Source organism: Furipterus horrens, unplaced genomic scaffold (assembly GCF_987537825.1).
Source record: "Furipterus horrens unplaced genomic scaffold, mFurHor1.1.pri manual_scaffold_2, whole genome shotgun sequence".
NCBI classification, from domain to species: domain Eukaryota; kingdom Metazoa; phylum Chordata; class Mammalia; order Chiroptera; family Furipteridae; genus Furipterus; species Furipterus horrens.
Window position 1 is genome coordinate 63678341 of NW_028327172.1, and position 20853 is coordinate 63699193.

General features: G+C 39.0%; 1 protein-coding gene across 1 annotated transcript; it reads left to right on the forward strand.

The window, feature by feature from the left end:
• The first annotated feature begins 8885 nt into the window (after positions 1-8885).
• On the forward strand, positions 8886-20194 carry MMP8 (matrix metallopeptidase 8). The gene is made up of 10 exons (XM_090267822.1): positions 8886-9077; positions 10897-11141; positions 11812-11957; positions 12045-12170; positions 15070-15231; positions 16604-16721; positions 17470-17603; positions 18168-18321; positions 19013-19116; positions 19276-20194. Exons 1-10 carry the CDS (start codon positions 8967-8969, stop codon positions 19377-19379), a joined length of 1404 nt encoding a protein of 467 aa, XP_090123948.1. The 5' UTR covers positions 8886-8966; the 3' UTR covers positions 19380-20194.
• The last annotated feature ends 659 nt before the right edge of the window (positions 20195-20853 follow it).

Here is a 20853-nt window from a genome sequence, read left to right on the forward strand (position 1 = left end):
GATGTGTGTTGAAATAAGCTGTGGGATAGTCACTGTGTGATCAAATATGGCTCTATCAGGGACCATCTAACACTGTTACCCATGACATGGCATTGAGGAGATGTTCTTCTGTTAATGGGGGACAAATAGCATGTTTTGAGACTTTGTGGCCACTCTATAGAATTCCTCATTCTGTATTCTCACCTACAGCAAACTATGCATTTTAACAAGCTTTAGTTGTGTCTTCAATGCCCAATTCTCCAACTAACCTATCTTGTTCAAACCCTGGGCTCATCTTCGTTAAATAAGATAAAAGCCATCTGTGTTTACGTTTCTGTATCAGACTATTGACCGAACCAAACAGCTCACAGCCCAAGTGGACTGTGGGCGCCCTCTACTGGTTTTACATGGGGATGATCACCACTGACATGACAGAACAGGTTTTAGTCTTTTTTTAAAAGATTTTATTTATTTATTTTTAGAGAGAGGGGAAAGGACCGAGAAAGAGAGTGAGAGAAACATTAATGTGTGGTTGCCCCCCACATGCCCCCAACGGGGAACCTGGCCCGCAACCCAGGCATGTGGCCTGACTGAGAACCAAACCGGCGACCCATTGGTTCACAGGCTGGCACTCAATCCACTGAACCACACCAGCCAGGGCCAGGCTTTAGTCTTTCGGCCTTGGAGCACCTGACATATTACACTGGGGACACACTATAGTTCATGGGAACTTTTTCTACAACAAATAACAATATTTAATTTTTGGCATTAAAACATAGAAAAAATAACTGAATGGAGACATATCAAAATATTAACAGTAGGCACCTCTAGAGAAGAGGATTGAGGCAAGGTGGGACCTTAAGAAGCTTCACATTTATTTTTCATATTTACGAGTATTTGAAATTTTTAAATAAATTAGCATGTATCCTGTATTACTAAAATATTTTCAAATGATTTTTTTTAAATCCCTTAAACAACACATCATAGTTTATAAACTGCTTTTCATCCATTATCTCCTTAGAACCCACAGCTCTCCTCTGCGATATCTTCATATCCACTTGTCAGAAAATGTAATTCTTATGTTATCTTGAATTATGTGCTAGGCTGAGTACTAAACATTTTCCATGCGAATTTATATTTAATTTTCACAATATTTCTACAATGTAGGTACTATTGTTATGATCATTTTACACAGGAGGAAACTTAAGGATATGAAGTTAGTTGTTCAGGATTCCACAAGGGTGAGTGGTCAGTCAGAGATGTGAAAGTGAAGTACAGAGATAAAGGAACTTGTCCAAGGTCAAGTACAATAAACGGTAGAGAGGGATCAAACCCAGGTCTCCAGACTTCTATTCCACATGCAAAAGATAAACTGGCTACCCGTGCCTCAGGCTTACCACTGCAGGCTTTCCTGAAGTTCTATTTTCATGTACTAGGCAACCACAGTTGTAGAATTTGGAGAAAGGAAGGGTCAGAATATACCTATGGTGACTTTAGTGTACCATTCAAATAAAGAAGCTACTAAGATGAAGGGTTAGCTCTAGTCTATGTTGAGCTTTAATGGAAACAGCTTTGGGATCAGAGTTATGAATTCAAACCTGGATCCCAAACTCCACCTTACATTACACACCTGCTAGCTGTGTGGCCTTCGGTAATCACTTAACCTCTATGATTCTCTGTTTCTGTATTGCTTTTAAAGCCATACTTGGGAGACTTACATGAAAGTGACTTTGCAAAGGTAGGTATAGACATACCTTGGAGATATTGTAGGTTTGGTTCCAGACCACTGCAGCGAAGTGAGTATCTCAATAAAGTGAGTCACAATTTGGAGGAGTTTCCTGGTGTATATAAAAGTTATGTTCACACTACACTGCAGTCTATTAGTAATGCAATAACATTATGTCTAAAAAACTAATTTAAAAATATCTTATTGCTGAAAAATGTTAACCATGATGTGAGCCTGTGGAACAATGACTCCAATAGATTTGCTGTACACAGGGTTGTCACAACCTTCAATTTGTAAAAAAAAAAAGGTATTCCTGCCTATAGCACCTGACTTATAACGGGTGTTTAGTAAATACAATGATATGTTCTTGGTGTTGAGAGTTAAAATGGGGACTAGGGTGGGAGCAGGTCATCCTAGGATTGTAGGGCATAATCTTCTAAATGGCTTTCAAAGCACTCACAGATCGTGAGGTGCTCTTCTCCATGCCATCACTTCACACCTCAACTGACCAACCCATCTCTCCCCATTGAAAATTATTGCCTGTGGTGGGCAGAATAGGATGTCCAGATCCTAATCTCTGCAATCTGTATGTTAGCTTATATGCCAAAAAAGATTTTTAGAAGTGTGATTAAGGCAATGGACCATGAGATGGGGAGGGTAGTTTGGATTACCCAGGTGGGCCCAATCGAATCACACGAGTTCTTAAAAGTGGGGAACGTTTCCCAGATGCAACCAGGGAAAGACATGATGATGTAAGAAGGGTTGGAGAGAAACAACTTTGCTGGTGTTGAAGATTGAGAACAGGGACCATAGCCAAGGCCCACAGGAAGCATCAAGAAGCTGGAAACAGAAAGGAGACAGATTCTCCCCTGGAGCCTCCAGAAGGGAACAGAGCACTAATGACACTTTGATTTTAGTTTAGTGAGTCCCATACCAGACTCTGAGTGCATAACTATAAAATGATACATTTGTCTTGTTTTAGGCCATTGAGCTTATGGTAATTTATTACAGCAACCATAGGAAACTAATACACTGCCCTTGATAAACCAGTCACCAAAGGGCATATGTGGTGTCTTTCTGATGTATTAGGGTTAAAAAAAATAAAACTAAGATGAGTACCAAGAGGACTGAGAACAGTATCTAGTGGGGAATCTATAAGCGTGAGACAGAGTTTATTCAAATGAGCTCCTAGACTCTCACAGTTTAGCTCAGGGTGGATGCTGGGCTAGGAGGGGACAGGGGTGGAGTGCACAATGTGAAGAAACGGTGTGCTAGACCAGGCCTCCAAGAAGGCTGAGCATGAGGGAAAGAGAGCTCAGGTGGTTAGCAAGGTGGAAACAAGGTTGTTTTGTTTTGTTTTAATAGAGAAAGTCTAGTGGCATTTGTAGACAGAGGGGAAGGTGCCTAAGAGGGGAAGAAAAAAAAGACTAGGAAGAAGGTATAAAGAGGACAAGTTCTGGTGTATAAATACAAAGAGAGATCCATGGACAGACTAAAAAATAGTTATCAGGAGTCTGGGAGGAAGGAAATCAGACTTTTGGTGACAAAAACAAGGCAGTTCAGCTATGGGAAGAAGTAATGCCATCTCGGTATAGCTGGGCATGAGGGATAGACAATCAGGACTGGAGATTTAGAAAACACATGGAAAACAAAAAATGAGACTTCCCAGTCACAGAGCAAGACTGATTGAGGAAGGAAGAAAATGGGCAAATTCAGTCAGCAGTTTCCTACCTCCAGTAACACAGAGCCACTTGCAATGGAAATGCTTTCATGTCAGCATCTGTTCTCATGAGTGTCTGTTAAGCTGGTTTATAAACAGTTACTATCAATGGGGTCATTTTCTCCATTCTGTCTTATCCGCAACATTATCCAGTTGGGAGGGGAGCTAAAGTGGGTGAAGCAATGGAAATGTTTGAAGCTAATAATTGAGGTAGGGATTGGATCCTTGTTGTGAACTGTAGCTACCCTCCCACTTGCCTGAGCCAACACAGCTGTCAGCAAAGTTTTATTGGTCTCATCTGCCTGTTGAACTGACTACCAAAGCTTTTGTAAAGAACCTCCAATGCCTTCAAGCCCCAGCCCTAACCTGACTCCCACCTGTCATCTCAAAAACAACAGCTTGTACTTTATTCAGACAATTGATATTATCTGAGGCAGGTCACTGTCCAGAAGTGGTCTCAGGATCGCAGGTGAGAGACACTAAGTAACCCAAACACTGTATTTTGTCTGGGAGGAAGAAAGGTGGCTGATCTCTTTAGTGGAGAAGAGCCCCAATGATGCCTTCCAAGCTCCTTTTATTGAGAAGGGCATGCAGGAGATACAGAGTCAGGATACATAAATCATCAACCGATTTCAAACTCTTGGATTACTGTTAACAATCACTGATTACTGATAACAATGTAAGAAACACTGAACATTCTGGGTCATGGTCTGTTAAATAATCTGGCACTATGAGGACATCAGGTGCAAAGCTTTATACACCTTCTGGGTATTTGATGTTACACAGGGTCTATAGCTAACTTAAGAGATGAGAAAAACAGAGGAAGCTTCAAGGCAGAATATGCATTCTTTAAATCCAATTCCCACAGGAATCCCCTGAATGGGCTTTCAGGCCATGCTTGCCTTCCCAGTCTTCTGCTCAAGACTCATAGGCCTCCTAAAGGGGCCTAGCTTGCGGCTGCGTTACAATTCCTGAAACCATGCAGGGAAGTCTCCTACAATTATCCAGTGTGGATTCCCCAGTGTACAAATGTGATGTGAGTGGCTGCCCTGGAGATGTGCAGTGTGATGGCCCAGGTCCCCTCCTGTTCTTCTTAACCTTGTTTCTTAATCATCCATCCCTGCACAAAGACAGATATGTCTCCCCTCTTCATGAAGGAAGACCAGGGGTCACCTCCAGGGCCAGCTCCTCAGGAACTTTTCATCGAAACTCTGATTCCACCCTTTAATTGTCCTCCTTAACTTACAGCTTTGCCCACTCCAGTCTGTCCTAGACACTGTAGCCAGGTAAGCTTTATAACTCAGCTCAGAAACCAACAATGAATGCACGTTATTGACCTTTTGGTGTTCAATGCCTGCCCCTCCACTGTCTGGCTCCAGTCTGTGAATCCAACCTGCTTCTCTTTATAAATTCTATGCTTAATCACCCAGAACCTTGTTAATCCTCTCATACAGGGGCAAGCAAAAGTAGGTTTACAGTTATAATACAAATAAATAATACAGCAATTAATAAATAATAATACAAGAATAAACTCTGTGTGTAGTGTACTCACAACTGTAAACCTACTTTTGTCCACCCTGTATAACCCAAGGTGTCTCAATCTCTCTGCCTTTGCTCTTTGTTTTTTTCTAATCCCACCCTCATTCACCCCAATCTCAATGCCAAAATTCAATTCTTCATTCAAAATTCATCTCAATGGCCGCTTCCTCTCCGAAGGCTTTGTTGATCTTCTCAATAGGATATGATGGTTTCTTCTTTTAAATCTTAAAGGTGTGGATGTTCACCTCTCTTATATGTTCTCTATCCTCTCTTACAACAGAGGTTCTTACCACATTCTCAGAGTAACCTAGGGTGCTCTCTAAAATTATATCTGCCTCAGTCCCACCCTAGACTCAGCAGCAGAAGTAAAGCCCACATCTGCATTTTTAATACAGATTCTGATGAAGTACTGTGACTGAGAACCATTGCCTTATTTTGACTTCCTACTAAGAGGACAAAGGGGATCACTAGGAAGAAAAAAGGGAGAGAAAAGTTTGATTCAGATCTCTGTACCTCAGTGTCCTTATCTTTAAAATTGGGATAACAACCCCTACTTCCTTGGGTTGTTATGAACCTTAAGGGAGATAATAGATAATGAACATCTAAGACAAAGTCCTACAGAGTGCAGGCACTTAATACACATGGTTTCCTCACTTGATAGTAAAGACTGCCAGCTTAGCACAGTGTTTGGTTCATGCTGGTTTGTGTGATTTTAATTTAACCATTTATACTCTTGTTGCAAAGGGTGTATAAGTTACATGCATATGTTCCTCCCTGGCTGCAATGAGCACTGGATATGAAAGTAAACTATAGAATTACTTCATCACTCTGTGGCTTAACTTTAAAGCACTTCTCTTTCTGGAAAAGAGGACCTTTTCAACATTGCTAACTCAGTTCACAGAATGGACACATGAACAAGCATGACCATAACTTCATCACACTCCTAATATGCAGAGGACACCACACTGGAGGGTTTACACAGAGCTTTTTTTAGTTACTGCCTCATCTATCCCTCTTGAGGCTGTACAGTGAAATGCTAACATTCCATTTTAATAGATGTGAAGGTTGAGGCTCAGAAGAATTGAAATGATTTGCTAAAAGTTGCATAAATAGGAAGTGGGAGAACTACAACTTGAACCTGGTAGTATAATTTCAAGTCCAATGTTCTTTACCCTTTACCATAACTGACCCCAACAATTATATTATCGACTTGATCAAAGTGCATAAATATCCATCCTGATTATCAATCAAAAATGCCTGATGCAAAGGACAGTTTGCCTTGGCTTGCATGAATCAAATTGGCCGTATGCTTCACTGGGTATACTTCTGAGCTTAGTGCATGCTAGTTCCTCTACGGATCACATTCCCTGTTGGCAAACTCTCATTCATTCTTCAAGATTCGGATACACATGAACACCTCCAGGTAGTTTTCCCAGCTACCTTTGCCTATCCCAGCTGAGTGAACCACCCCCTCCCTTTATTTTTAACTACAAAGAACACAGACTATATCTGTGCAATCAGTTTATCTATATAGACTTAAAAAAACTAAACTGGGCCATAACAATACAACTTTCTGCTGCAGACCAGCATATCAGTGGGCGGTATTAGGGAGAGGGAATCATTCTACATTGTCTTGCATTGTATTGTCTCTGTCCAAAACTACATTTTCTATATTTTGTTACTTGCTCTGAAACTTATCTTGTAGGAAACAATAAAAAAAATTGTTTGCTTTTTTTTTTCTCCTAGTAAGAAACTGACTTAAAAGGAAATAGCCCCCAAGTTTCCACTAAGGTATAAATGACTGATAGCTGAGCCTTTCCCAGATGCAGGGAAGGCCTGAGAGAAGTCTGAGTTCCAGGCATAAAAAGGGGTAAAGTAGAGACACAGTGCAGGCTGGTGGTGGTCAGGTGTGAAGAAAAGATTCAAAAAGCAGAAGCTGGAGGTCCTAGACACAGTTGTGGCCTCTTCCACCACTATATTGGTGCTGAACCTGTTGCCAGGGATCCAGACCCACCAATTCTGTTTTTAACACAACATATATACATATGCCAGAGAACTTAGTTCACCAAAGTGTTGAATTATTATCTAAGTCACTTACCATTATGTTCAGAAGAAAATACATTTGTAAATCTCTCAAGCAAGTTAGTGAATCAAAATAACATAAGGTAGACCAATGTTAAGTCATTTGTATTTGGTAAGAAAAGGTTTTTTTCACTAAAGACCTAGTGTGGGGGAAGCCACATCATGATTAAGATGTGCACTTAGGGAGGGTTAACATGATCATGGCCTTAGAATATCTTGAACAACTTGGCAGGGTGAGGAGCTACCACATGTGTACAGGGAATGGATCACCATATCTCTACATGTCTACAATCTACTTCAGTTCAAATTCTACCTCTGTCATGAAGCCTCCTTTGATTCCTCTTCTCCCACTGTTGTTCTTCCCTCCAGTCTCCCACAGCATTTTATTTGAACTACTATTAACTTATCTCTAGTAACTTATCACCCATCGCAGCACCAATGGTAGGTGGCAGGAAATGTTCACTGAGTGAATGCAGGAATTTACATCATGAGCGTTAATCTGCTGTCCAGATGTGTTCTAACCCACAACACTTTTCCTTAGATTGCTTACAAAGATTATAAGAAACACCAGGAGGGAACTGAACTGCCTATCATAACATCTCAAACACATTATTTACATATTAACATGTTATACATCATACATGTTGATATATACTTATACACCGAAATACATAAAGAATGCCCTTTAGAATATATATATAAATATATGTAAATGGATACAAGCAAAAACTGTATGGTAAGGTAACATAATCTACATGCACAAAGAATTAAAATAACTGGGACAAGGTGACATAATCTGAAAAACATGCCCAAGGGCCTCTCACCAATACAGCCCCCTGTGTGGCCACATTGTCTGAAAATCCTCACTCAGTGTCATTTTCCCTGGGGAACAGATGTCATTTCATTTTCCCTCTAGCTTGTCTCCTTCCCCTGACACAAGCCAAGGTATCCCAGTTGTTGCTGGCCTAGAGCTACTGTTCCATTATGGGCCAGCTGGGTGCCGCCAGCTCAGTGTCCCTAGACATCCCACCTGGGATTGAGCCCTGGTTCCTCCACAATCTTAGCATGGGACTTGTACAAGTCATCTCACTTTGCTGGATTTTTTTCCTCTGCAAAATACAGATAATAATAGCATCTACCTCTGAAGGCCATGTGAGAATGACCTGAGGTCATATAGGTATAGCACATATATCTGGGACATATAACTATCCAGCAAATGTTGATTATTATCATCATCAGTATTTCTTTCTTTGTCTTCCTTGTGGAACATCCAGCTTGCAGGCTGGGGATTTTCTAATACAGTGATGCCAAAACAATATCCTCCAGAAGCTGCTCGAAGACTCCCATACAAATTCTGCCTTGTGACAACACTCCCAAGCACCCTCTCCTCACACACAGCAAGGGTGGGTAAGTGCAGAGATTCTCAAATTTGAATTGGGCTCTGTGGTTCCAAGATACCTACCACTAACCTGAAAATCATCCCCTGTGTAAATTAATATAGCTTCAGCATTGTACATTCCCAGCAAAAATATACCATAGACCACTGCTCTTTGTAACTTCAGGATTAGTCTTCTATTCCTTTTCCTTGACCAGATAATTTTGCAAAAGTAAGTATCTAACTAAAATCCCCAAAAGCAAGAGTAGCAAATTGCACTGTTTTCTGTTGAAAGACTCCTCCAATTGGGGTGGGGTGGGGGGTACTAAATCACATCCTAACATTGCAAAATTGTCAGAGTGTAATTAACCTGTGTTTCTTCACTTTCCTGCTGTGGCAATTGTTTGAGACACAACTTTAAAAGGGACCAAGAGAGCAGTGAAGGACACATGATGCTGTGAACATCTGGGCGCCCATCAGGGAAAGTACCCTACCCAAAGGGGCAGAGAGGAAGGCCAGGCGAGGTACACTGTGGAGGAAAGGCCATGTCCAGTCTGAAGATGCTTCCACTTCTGCTCTTACTCCACATGCAGCTTTCCAAGCCCTTTCCACTACCTTCTCAACACGAAGAAGAGAAAAATATAAAAGTTGTTCAGGTAAATTAACAATAAGGTGGGGTGGTTGATTTGCTGATAATTAGGAACATTTTATGGCTTGTTTTCTCTTTTTAGATAAAACAGTCTGAAAGAAATTATGTGGATTATTTGTTTGTGCTTAAACATCTCATTTGAGTGATTTGGAGGGTTCTGAGCTGAAAAGCCAGGCACGAAAGCAAGCTGGGCTCTTCAAATCCTGGAAAACCCTGCTGCCCAGATGCCTCCAGCTCCAGAACCATGGTTTTAATTACAAAACCGAATGATTTTCTTTTCTTACTTACCTAAGATTTTCCTTTCCAGTACGTCTGCAACCCAGTTATTATATATCTGGTGCTTTCCATATGACTCGTCTTTGCAGCCAAAAATCCCAGGTGTACAAGAGAGCATAAGGGTGGGAATTATAAGGGAAAAATCAGTTTATAGTATAATCAGATTTCCTTACACCATATTATGGGGCTGTTTATAAACTCTTGTAAACACTATAAAAACATGAATAGCTTTCTTCTGTTGTTTCACAGTGTGAATGCCAGGCCAAATTGTTGAAACACACAAGGGAATGTTGTCACAAATTTGTCATGCACAAAGTTCTTAACATTATAGTTTTAGAAAAACATTGTTCTTGTTTCTTCTTTTTTCTTTTATATTTTAAAAATATCTCTTACAATGGTATTAGTAACCCCTGGGGTAATAGCTAGTTTATTCAATATTTACTCTGTACAAGGCATTCTGCTAAGTATCTCACAAATATTACCTTATTTCATCCCTACGACAACCCTGTGAAAGGGGTATTTTTATCTCCATTTTAGAGACCAATGTGACTCTTAAGTTAGTTAAGTGCTATGTTCAAAAACTCACAATTTGTGGCAGAAGTAAAATTTAAACCTAAACCAATCTGATTCCATAGCCTGTGAAAGCACAAAAACACCCTGTCCTCTGTCACTTGCAAAATGCCAGTCACAGGCTGCTGAAGGTGAAAGAAGTCTTAGGATTGGCTAAACTCCTGTCAGAACCTTTACTTCCTAATGATTGTTGGCCCCTTTAAAAGAATTATTGTGATGGATAAAATGCTAATGTCAGTGAGTCTGCTGTTGCTCCCAAACTTATTTGGATTTCTTTTTTGAAATTGTCAATTCTCACTTGAGAAGCAATATAATGAGTTGGGACCTGAATTATCATCTTGGCAAGTTCCTTCCTTCTCTGTACCTACATTTCTTAATACAAAGGAGTAAACCCTCTCTACAGTAATGAAAAGAGGATGAAAAGAGAGAATCTTCGTTGATGTATCTAGTACCTCAAGAAGTCAATAAATGCTAGTGCTACTTTTTAATAATAAGGCAGTCTCCTGACTATAGTCCAGCATTTTGCATGAGGATGTGAACCTTATCCCTGAAGAAATACCTGTTTTTTAAAAATCCTCACCTGACGATATTTTTTCATTGCTTTTAGAGAGAGAGGAAGGTGGGAGGAGAGAGAGAGAGAAGAGAAATATCAGTGGGTTGCCACCTGTATGCACCCTAGCCAGGGTCAAACCCACAGCCTAGGCATGTGCTCTGACCGGAAATGGAACCCACTGAGCCACACCACCTAGGGCACCATTTTTTTTTTTTTATCAACACTAATTGGAACACTGACTGAGTGGCTGTTCTTTCCAACGAGCACTGCTCTCTGAAAGTCAGCCTACAAATCTGTCTTCTTTGTTCTTGTGACTATCAGGTTATTAGATTGTTCCAAGTCTACAGTAACTTAAAAGCATGCAAAATGCCTAGATAATTGAAGATAATTTCAGACCAGGTTCCCTCACAGATTTGTCTCTGTCCAGAACTACCTAGAAAAGTTCTACCAATTACCAAAGATCAGATCTCAGTCTGCAAAGAAGAACAGCACCAATATGATTGTTGAAAAGCTGAAAGAAATGCAGCAATTCTTCGGGCTGAAGGTGACTGGAAAGCCAGATGAGGAAACGCTGGAGATGATGCAAAAGCCTCGCTGTGGCGTGCCCGACCGCAGTGATTTCTCGTTAACTCCAGGAAATCCCAAGTGGAAACACAATAACCTGACCTACAGGTGATACTCGCGGAGTTTCAAAATATATTCATTCAGCCAGTATGGACTGAGCATTGATAACCTGACAGGCACTTTTCTAGGACTTGGGATATACCAGAGACAAGTAAATAAATATCCCTGCCCTTGTAGAGTGTAGATGCTAATGAATCAGTATGAGAGGAAAAGGGTAAAGCTCTCTTCAATCCAAAGTCTGCCATTTCTGACTTCCTTCTCTAATAATCGAAAGAGAACTATGCTAATGCTAAACTATCTCTCTAAGAATTCACTTTAGGACCCAAAAAAGTCTTAATCGTTGCTGGAGAGAAACTAGCCCCACCTCCCATGCATCTTAAGATGGTGATAATAAATAATAATAATACCCAATATCTGTTCAATGCTGTTATACAACATGTCAGGTAGTGAACTAAATGCTTTACATGTATTTAATCCCCCACAACAACCTTATGAGAGGGGTACTATTTTATTATCCTCATTTTATAAGTAAGGAAACTAAATTTAAATACATATAATAACTTGTCCAATACCCACGTCTGTCATCAACCCCGAGTTGTGCACTCCCTCCTTATACCCTGTCCTGTATGCAACTCACTCAAAATGGAGAAACAAGATCTACTGATGGAGTGCAGTTCTAGACAATAATGAGTCCTCACAACATCTTTTCATTTTTAAGGATTATTAACTATACCCCACAATTGCCCAAGGCTGATGTGGAAGCAGTTATTGAGAAAGCCTTTCAAGTCTGGAGTGACGCATCACCCCTGACCTTCAGTACCCCACTGGGAGACGCAGACATCAATATTGCTTTTGTCCAAAGAGGTGAGCTTGAAGCAGTCATGCTCAATTTTGCATTTTGCTCCTAACATGAGACTTGGCAAAGACCTAATACAAATTGTTTTATTTCAGCTCATGGTGACAATTCTCCATTTGATGGACCCAATGGAATCCTTGCTCATGCCTTTCAGCCAGGCCAAGGTATTGGCGGAGATGTTCATTTTGATGCAGAAGAAACATGGACCAAAACCCCTGAAAGTAAGTTAACCAAGGTAAGGCCAACATATGGCTTCTGAATAAACATTTTCCACATTAGAATTTACCCCTGCCAACATACACACACACACACACACACACACACACACACACACACACACACACCCCTAAGTTATTGTAACAATTCACACTCACACAAACTGACCATTGAAAATTTTTGCTACCTCAAGATACTAAGTCAATTCAGTTTTAAAAGAAATCCTAAAGCTGATTACTGATCTTATTTCCTACAGCAAAAATCAGAAAGCTACAGATCATGGCTAAATCCTGCCTGGCCCTATTTGTATAAAGTTTTAACAGAACATGCCACACTTATTTGTTTACGTGTCATCTATGGCTGCTTTAACACTACAATGGCAGAGCTGAGTAGTTGCAACAGAGACCGTATGGCTCACAAAGCCTAAAATACTCACTACCTGGACCTTTACAGAAAACATTTGATGAACACTGCTTTAGGGTATATCATTCTGTTCATATTCTGAAAGTTAATGATGTTTGAAAAAGATCCTATTTTTGGAAATCCAGAAATAATTGAGTTTACTTAGAAAACTGTCTACTTAGAAAAGAGCAGCCATCTTCTTTATTATCTAGTTATTTTCCCCTCCTGGAGCTCTTGTTCAAGTATATTCCTACATAGCAAACCATCCTTTTCAAGAGAAGACTCAGAATAAGAAGAGCTGGACCACCTGAATGGAAACTGAGGATAAGGACAGGTACATCCAGCCTATATGGTACTTCGGTACTTCACAAGACCATGGGATAATAATATGTCACAGAACACTTTTCAGAAAAGGAACCTTTTATCTTTGCTTGGGCCTAGTTCCTCCCATCATTTTCTCACCATGTTTGTTGTGAGTGTTTATTCTACCTAAATTCCTGTCCTAAGAGCCATGTGTACCCAAGATAAATTACACTCTCAATTGCTATGTATTCCTATTGTCCAACCTGCTAGTTCAGGTCATCATTAACCTTTCACCTGACTTAAATGAGCCAGATTCCCAACTGAACTGTTCACCTCCAATCTCTGCTCCTTCTGATTTTTTTCCAACACTGCAGCAAGGGTTCTCTTTGAAAAGCCCATCTTAGGTTAGATTAGTCTCCCACTTAGAACTTTTCATGTTTACATTATACTGACCAAATAATGTCCAACCACCTTCACTTGGCATTGAAGGCTCTTGGCAATGTTCCAGCCTCATCTCATGGATTCTCTTGACAGTTCATATACAGCGGCCACTTTGTGTATTCACTCTTCCTAGATCACATTTTGTGCTTTCCAACTTCCCTCCATTTGCTTGTGTTGCTTCCTCTTCCTAAAATGCCATTTCCCATCCCACACCCCAAACCCTACCTTTCACAATCTCTCTCTTCTCATTCTATGTCAAATGCTCTCCACCCTACTTTCTTATTGTCTTCTACCTGGAAATGAGGTCTCCTTCTGAGAATACCCACAGCCTTTCTCCTTCTCTAACTGTTTTCATTATTCTATGCGTTCATCTCTTTTGCATACATTTCCCCTTGCAGACTGTGCATCTTGATAAATCCCCCACTCGGGATGTTTTTATAAGGCATTCATGAATGAATGAAAGAAGAAAGAAAAGAAAGAAAGAAAGAAAGAAAGAAAGAAAGAAAGAAAGAAAGAAAGAAGGAAGGAAGGAAGGAAGGAAGGAAGGAAGGAAGGAAAGAAAGAAAGAAAGAAAGAAAGAAAGAAAGAAAGAAAGAAAGAAAGAAAGAAAGAAAGAAAGAAAGAAAGAAAGAAAGAAAGAAAGAGAAAAGGAAAGAAGGAAGGAAGGAAAGAAGGAAGGAAGGAAATTTTATGAGGTTATTTACCGACAGGAATTAGAATATTGTGGTAAGAGCACAAATCTTGCCATTATACCTGGGTTTGACCCTAGCTTTTCCATTAATTAATTGTAAGACTAATAACAAGACATTCAAACTCTGTGAGCTTCAGTTCCTTACTCTAAGAATATTTTTAGCAATATTTAATAAAAATGTTGTGAGGATTAAATAATATTACACTTTGTAGCATATAGAAAGTACTCTACAACTGTGATTTAAATTGTAGACATGTAAGAAAATGTACAATGTGTTTGTGAAATGGCACATGGACTGGCTGGAGTGAAGGATTTACATCAGAAGTCAAGACTTCAAATGTCGGCTGGAGCCAAGTGGAGGGGTCTTGGATTTGGCAAAGGAACTTGGACTTAATTTGATAAAAAATAAAAAGTGTGAGCCTTGAAAGTTTTTAAGTTCCCAGTTGTTAAAGGAACTAGGATTGTGAAGTTAAAAGATGAGGGAAGGGAGTGATAAGAGGCAGGGTTTGTCTCTTTTGGGTGGAGAATTCCTGAAGCTGCTTGGAGAGCTCAGAATCAAGGAAGAGCAGGTGCTAGGCTTTTGGCAATCAGTGAGTGAGTCAGCTCTGAATATGGCTACTCTGCTGCCTGGCAGGCTTCCTATCTACGTGTTTACTGAGACTCTACTAATGGGGTTGAGGGCCTGAGAGACTGGAGAGGCATGCAAGTGGGTATACAAGATGAGAGGGTTTCGGAGAGTCATGAGACCTGTGATGGCTCTGTTGTCTTTTCTCTAAGCCTCAGGTCCACATCCATTAAATACGGGAATCATAATAAAGGCAGTTTTTTTTTTTTAAATTCTAAAATTAGATGCAAAGCTTATAGTCACCTAGTCTAAACCTGTAACCCCTTCCTGATTCCTTCTAATCTTCATCTCTTTGGGTACCCAAAGGGAAAAAGAAAATGACAGGCATAGGCAAAGCTATTTCTCCAGGCAGTTTTGGCTTAGAAGCTGCATTCTTCGGTATCATATTTCCACCACTCTTGGATACCCTTGAAGCCATTCACCACACATGCTTGTATTTCAGATTACAACTTGTTTCTTGTTGCTGCCCATGAATTTGGCCATTCCTTGGGGCTCTCTCACTCCTCCGACCCTGGTGCCCTGATGTATCCCAACTACGCTTTCAGCGAACCCAGCACCTATTCACTCCCTCAGGATGACATCAATGGCATTCAGGCCATCTATGGTAAGGTCAGCTGAAGCACATTGCAGTACATGGTGAGACCTGGGCACATCAAGAATGCTCATTGCAGTCCCTGTTCGTGGGGGTAGAAGTTGGAGGGCACCTGGGCAGCTATTGGGAGGACACTGCACAGGTAAAATGTGCTAGGTCCACGCCATAGAGCATGTGCAGCAGAGAGAAGCACTGAATTGGATGTACATATGGCAACAACAGGGATGGGTCCTTAAAACATTGGCCTCATGAGAAAGAAACAAAATGACACACAATATGTAGTATAAGTTAAATTACACAAAATATGAATCTACATAATTTAAAATGCACATAGACAAAGAAAGACATTTCCACATGCTAACAAAATGATATATATTAAACACATTAAGATTATTGTTTGTGAGGGAAGGAGGGGAATGTGAATGGATATAGAGAGAAAGAAACATTTTTTAAAGTCATGACTGAAATGTCATGGAGGGATATGGAAGCCTTTGACTCTACTTACAAGTGCTCTGGGTAAGACCTTTGTGTCTCTCCTCCCTCTTGCTCTCCTGCGCCCTAATGGCTGTGACTAAAAACGAAAACCAGAGAAGAAGTTTGTGGCTCTAAAAGTGTTGAAGAAAAATAAATGAAATGAATGAATAAAAAATAAATAAACAAACAAGCAAATTAATGTGTTGAAGGAAGTGGAATGGAAGAGAGTGGAGTAGAATGGAACTGGGGAAAGAATTCTGCCCTCTCTGGTGGGATAGCATTGCAAAAGCTAGGGTACTAGGGAATTTTTTCATCAGAGTAGAATTTTTAGGAATGACTAGACCCAATCTAATCGCCTTTACCCCCCAATTCCTTTCCCTCCTGAAATAATCTCATTCCTTTGCTCACCAATGTGTTTTAAGTTCTCTTAATTATACTATTGTATAGCCCTTTGTTCTATAATGAGAAAATACACTGAAATGCAAATATTTATAGAAAAAAATGTTGCTAAAATTTGACTTAGATTTATGTTGTGGGGTAAAAGTCTGATAGTCTTTCCTTTCCTGAATGTGGATTTTGGAGAGGAAGTAGGAATTGGATACTATGTGACCAAAAAATGCAGGAAGAGGAAGCAAAAAAGGGGAGAAGGACAGTATTAGGATTTGGGGGAGCATAGAATTGAAATTTCTTTACTTGACAATTTAACCTGAAACAGTCTCTGAAAATCACCACTACTCTTATTTTTAAAACAATTTTTCAGACGTCAACATGTATAGCTACTTTGACGCCTTGTGTGATAGCCTGGTCTCATTTCTCTTCATGTGAAGACCCATCATCATCCTGAGAAGTAGTGAAATACAATAAAGACTCACACTGGACTTATACTGACAAAAAGCCTTTTATTTTTCAGGACCTTCAGACAACCCTGTTCAACCAACGGGACCAAGCACACCCACAGCCTGTGACCCCCATCTGACATTTGATGCTATCACCACACTCCGTGGAGAAATACTTTTCTTTAAAGACAAGTATATGAATGAATGATTCCTTCTTTTGGCTTGTTTTACTGGCATAACTTAAAACTGGATTTTAATTAAGTCACATATTACACATTACTCAGCTTTTCCTTTGAATTCTACACATATGCATCTCATTGGAATTTCTAGTGTTTTCTGGGTAACTCAAAACAACTGAAAAAGAAAACTAAAATATTTATGAATATTCAGATGTTTGTGGTGATGTAAATACAAGTACACGAGCTCTAGCTGCTTGGGAGATGCATAGCTAAGTTTACCTAACACCAAAACCTTATTCAGTTCACCCAAATTCAATCAAGTAATAGAAACTATCACTTAAGCTGCAGTGCAAATCATTTAAAGGATTGAATTTTTCTATTTCCATTGGCTATTTTGTGGTTATGTAATCACAGTCTGAGTATTACTTTTGCTGGAATATTCTAAATATTCTCATCACTTTGTAGGAACAATAATGAAAGAAACTAAAATGACATATGTTAATGTGTGAGGAAGGGACAGCTCAAAATGTAATCACACAAGGTCACTCTTATGACCCCCCTGAAAACTATAAAGTACTCACCAGATGGACAATACCACAATAAAATACTGGATGAATGCTGGTCTCTGCGCTAGAAGCTTTGCTTTTATTAGACTGTCATATCCTCTCAGCAATCTTATAAGGGCCAATACAAGCCCAAGGCTCCCAGAAGCTGCCTACTTAGACTATAGGTGTGTGGTTTTCTCCTTTGTGTTCCATTAGATACTTCTGGAGAAGGCATCCTCAGCTACGAAGCGTTGATCTCAATTTTATTTCTCTATTCTGGCCATCCCTGCCAAGTGGTATACAAGCTGCTTATGAGGATTCTGACAGGGACCTAGTTTTCCTATTTAAAGGTAACTTCCTAGTGTTTCATTTCATTTTAGTTTTGCCTGAAGGGAGGGGAAAAGGACTTTCTTGTGGTCCCTTTCATGTTCAAAGGAAGTGACCCAGTGAGAGAGTGTTATGCTTACCAGGCTTTTGTCTAAAGACATGGGTTGAATCCCATCTCTGCAACTAACTACTGTGTAAACTTGAGCAGGTTGTATCCTCTTCTGGCCTCAGTTTTCTCATCTACAAAATGAGAAAAACTTTAGTGTGCCTCCACCTTCATCGCAGATATAATTTTCTTAGATTCCCCAAAGCTGTAATTTAATCTCTGTATAGAAATCCCATAAAATAAGATATCCAACTGTCAGCCCTAAATGTCAGACTGAGAAGTTGGATTATTTTTAATAGGAGCTGGGGAACCACTGGGGCTATCACAACCCAAAGAACTTCACTTTATCACCATTATCTTTTAAAGACTATTTGTTCCATTTTCATTTCTATGATAAATTTGTACCTTGAATAAGAAGTGGCACACATTGTTTATAAGAAAGGAAGAACTTTGTCTAATATATAACCTGAATCATTTGCAGGCAAACAATATTGGGCTCTTAGTGGCTATGACATTCAGCAAGGTTTCCCCAAGGATATATCAAACTATGGCTTCCCAAGCAATGTTCAAGCAATTGATGCAGCTGTTTCCTACAGGGCAAAAACATACTTCTTTGTAAACAACCAATTTTGGAGGTAATGTAAACTATTTTCAACTAGAGATTGAAAACTATGTTTATTTACCCTGTCTAAAAACCACTAACAATCAAGCATCTGAAAGTTTTAAAAATTTAGGTGGTCTTTGATAGTCATTACTTTTCATAAGATGATTGATGTTGCTATGCCTTTGAAAATTTTATTTTTATAAATTAAAATTCCTGCACCATGGTATTGATGATTCTATATCATGAAACAGAGAAAACCTTGATAAAGCACTAGGGCAGGATGCAAAGAAAGAGTTAGGTTAATTCTCATTTATGAGTCAAAGTCTAACATTCTCAAGCAAATGTTATACTGATAGCCTACTAATGTGGTGCCCAAGTTATACTTAATATTTACATTTATTCAGAGAGAGAGAGAGAGAATGAGAGAGAAAGGCACTATGTATCAGTTAACTAAAAGCCTTAGAAAATATAGCTCTTCTTTTTCAAAATAACTCTGTACCAGTAATCAAAAGCCTATTTTAGTAGTAATGATAGCCATGTAGTTTATAAATAGGTATGAAAAAAGGAATTTAACATTCTTAGTCCCAGCAAATAAGATATTGTGAAGACTGAATGGGAAAATATATGTTAAAGCACTTTGTAAACTATATGTAATTAAAATGAAACCATTATAATTATATACTGTATTGGTCTTAAAACACAGCACATTTTTTTCTCATCAGATATGATAACCAAAGACAATCCATGGAACCAGGTTATCCCAAAAACATAGAAAGTGCCTTTCAAGGAATAAAAAGTAAAGTTGATGCAGTTTTCCAGCAGGATTGTAAGTAGAAAAAAAACTACTAATTTGCTTTGTTTAAATTTTTTAAATAGCACTTTTGTATTTGAATGTCATCATGGGATGTGTGGGGACTTTTTAATTGAAGACATCAGAGCTCTTACTTCTAGAGGCTAATTCAATACATTATCTTTTTTTATATAGACTTCTTCTTTTTCTTCAGTGGAGCCGCATATTATGCATTTGATCTTAATGATCATAGAGTCACCAGGATTGACAGAATCACTAGATGGCTTAATTGCAGATAAAGTTGAAGCAAAATCAAATGTGTTTGTATCCTCTTTCTGAATATGAAAAGGAAGTCTAATTTGCATCTCCATGACATATATCCTATTTATACTTTTATTAACAGCAATAATGTTCTTTGTTATCACTGTGTTCATTGAACCTGTCCTCAGTGAAAATATGTTTGGTGTATTCCACTGTTTGCAGAGTCTGACTTAGATTTTTTATATTTCATCTCAGGTTAGTGAACCTATCACAAAAAGAGATTAAGTCCTCTTAGTCACCCCAATATTTACTATTTTATTACTTTCTTATCTGACTTTTAAATGCTTATATGTTCCTAGTCTCTTTAAGCATTTCTTATGTATACTGCTATATCCAATTTAACACTGAATTTTGATTTAAAAGATTATGTACAGCTTAGACAGTACCCCTTGCTTCTATCAAAAATGTAGTGCTATTTTCCACTCTTGGGAGGAAATATTGTTGATACATGTGGGTTGAATTGTGTCCCCCCCCCAAAAAACAACATGTGTTAAGTTCAAACCTCAGGTATCTATGAATATACCCTATTTGGAACTAACACCTTTGCAGATGTAATAAGTTAAGGTGAGTTTACACTGGATTATGTGTCCTTATGAAAAGAGAAGAAACATAAACACACAGCAGAGAAGGCCATGTGAAGACAGAGGTGAGATTGGAGTAATGCATCTATATACCAAGAACTGCCAGAAACCACCAGAAGTTGAAAAGAAGAAAGGATCTTCCTTAGAGCCTTCAGAGAGAAAAACTTGACCTTTGCTACATGTTGATTTTGGATCCCTAGCCTCCAGAACTATAGTAGAATAAATTTCTGTTGTTTTAAGCTACCAAGTTGTGGTACTTTGTAAGAGAAATCCCCACACCATTGTCCATGTCCATGGGTCATGAATATATGTTCTTTGGCTACTCTATTCCCTATGTTATACTTTATATCCCCATGACTATTCTGTAACTACCAATTTGTACTTAATCCTTTCATCTTTTTCACCTATTCCTTCAACACCCCTTCCCATCTAGCAACCATCAAAACATTCTTTGTACCTATGATTGTGTTTCTGTTCTTTGTTTATTTTGTTTTGTAGAATCAATTGTTGATAGATATGCATTTATTACCATTTCATTGTTCATATCTTTTTCTTCTTCTTAAAGAAGACCTTTACCTTTCATATACTAATGGTTTGGTGATGATGAACTCCTTTAGCTTTTTCTTGTCTGGGGAGATCTTTATCTGTCCTTCAATTCTAAATGATAGCTTGGCTGAGTAGGGTAATATTGGTTGTAGGCCCTTGTTTTTCATCATCTGAATATTTCTTGCCAATCCCTCCTAGCCTACAAAGTTTCTTTTGAGATCTCAGCTAACAATCTTATGGGAGCTTCCTTGGGGATAAATAACTGTTTTACTGTTACTTCTTTTAAGATTCTCTCTTTATCTTTAAACTTTGGCATTTTAATTAC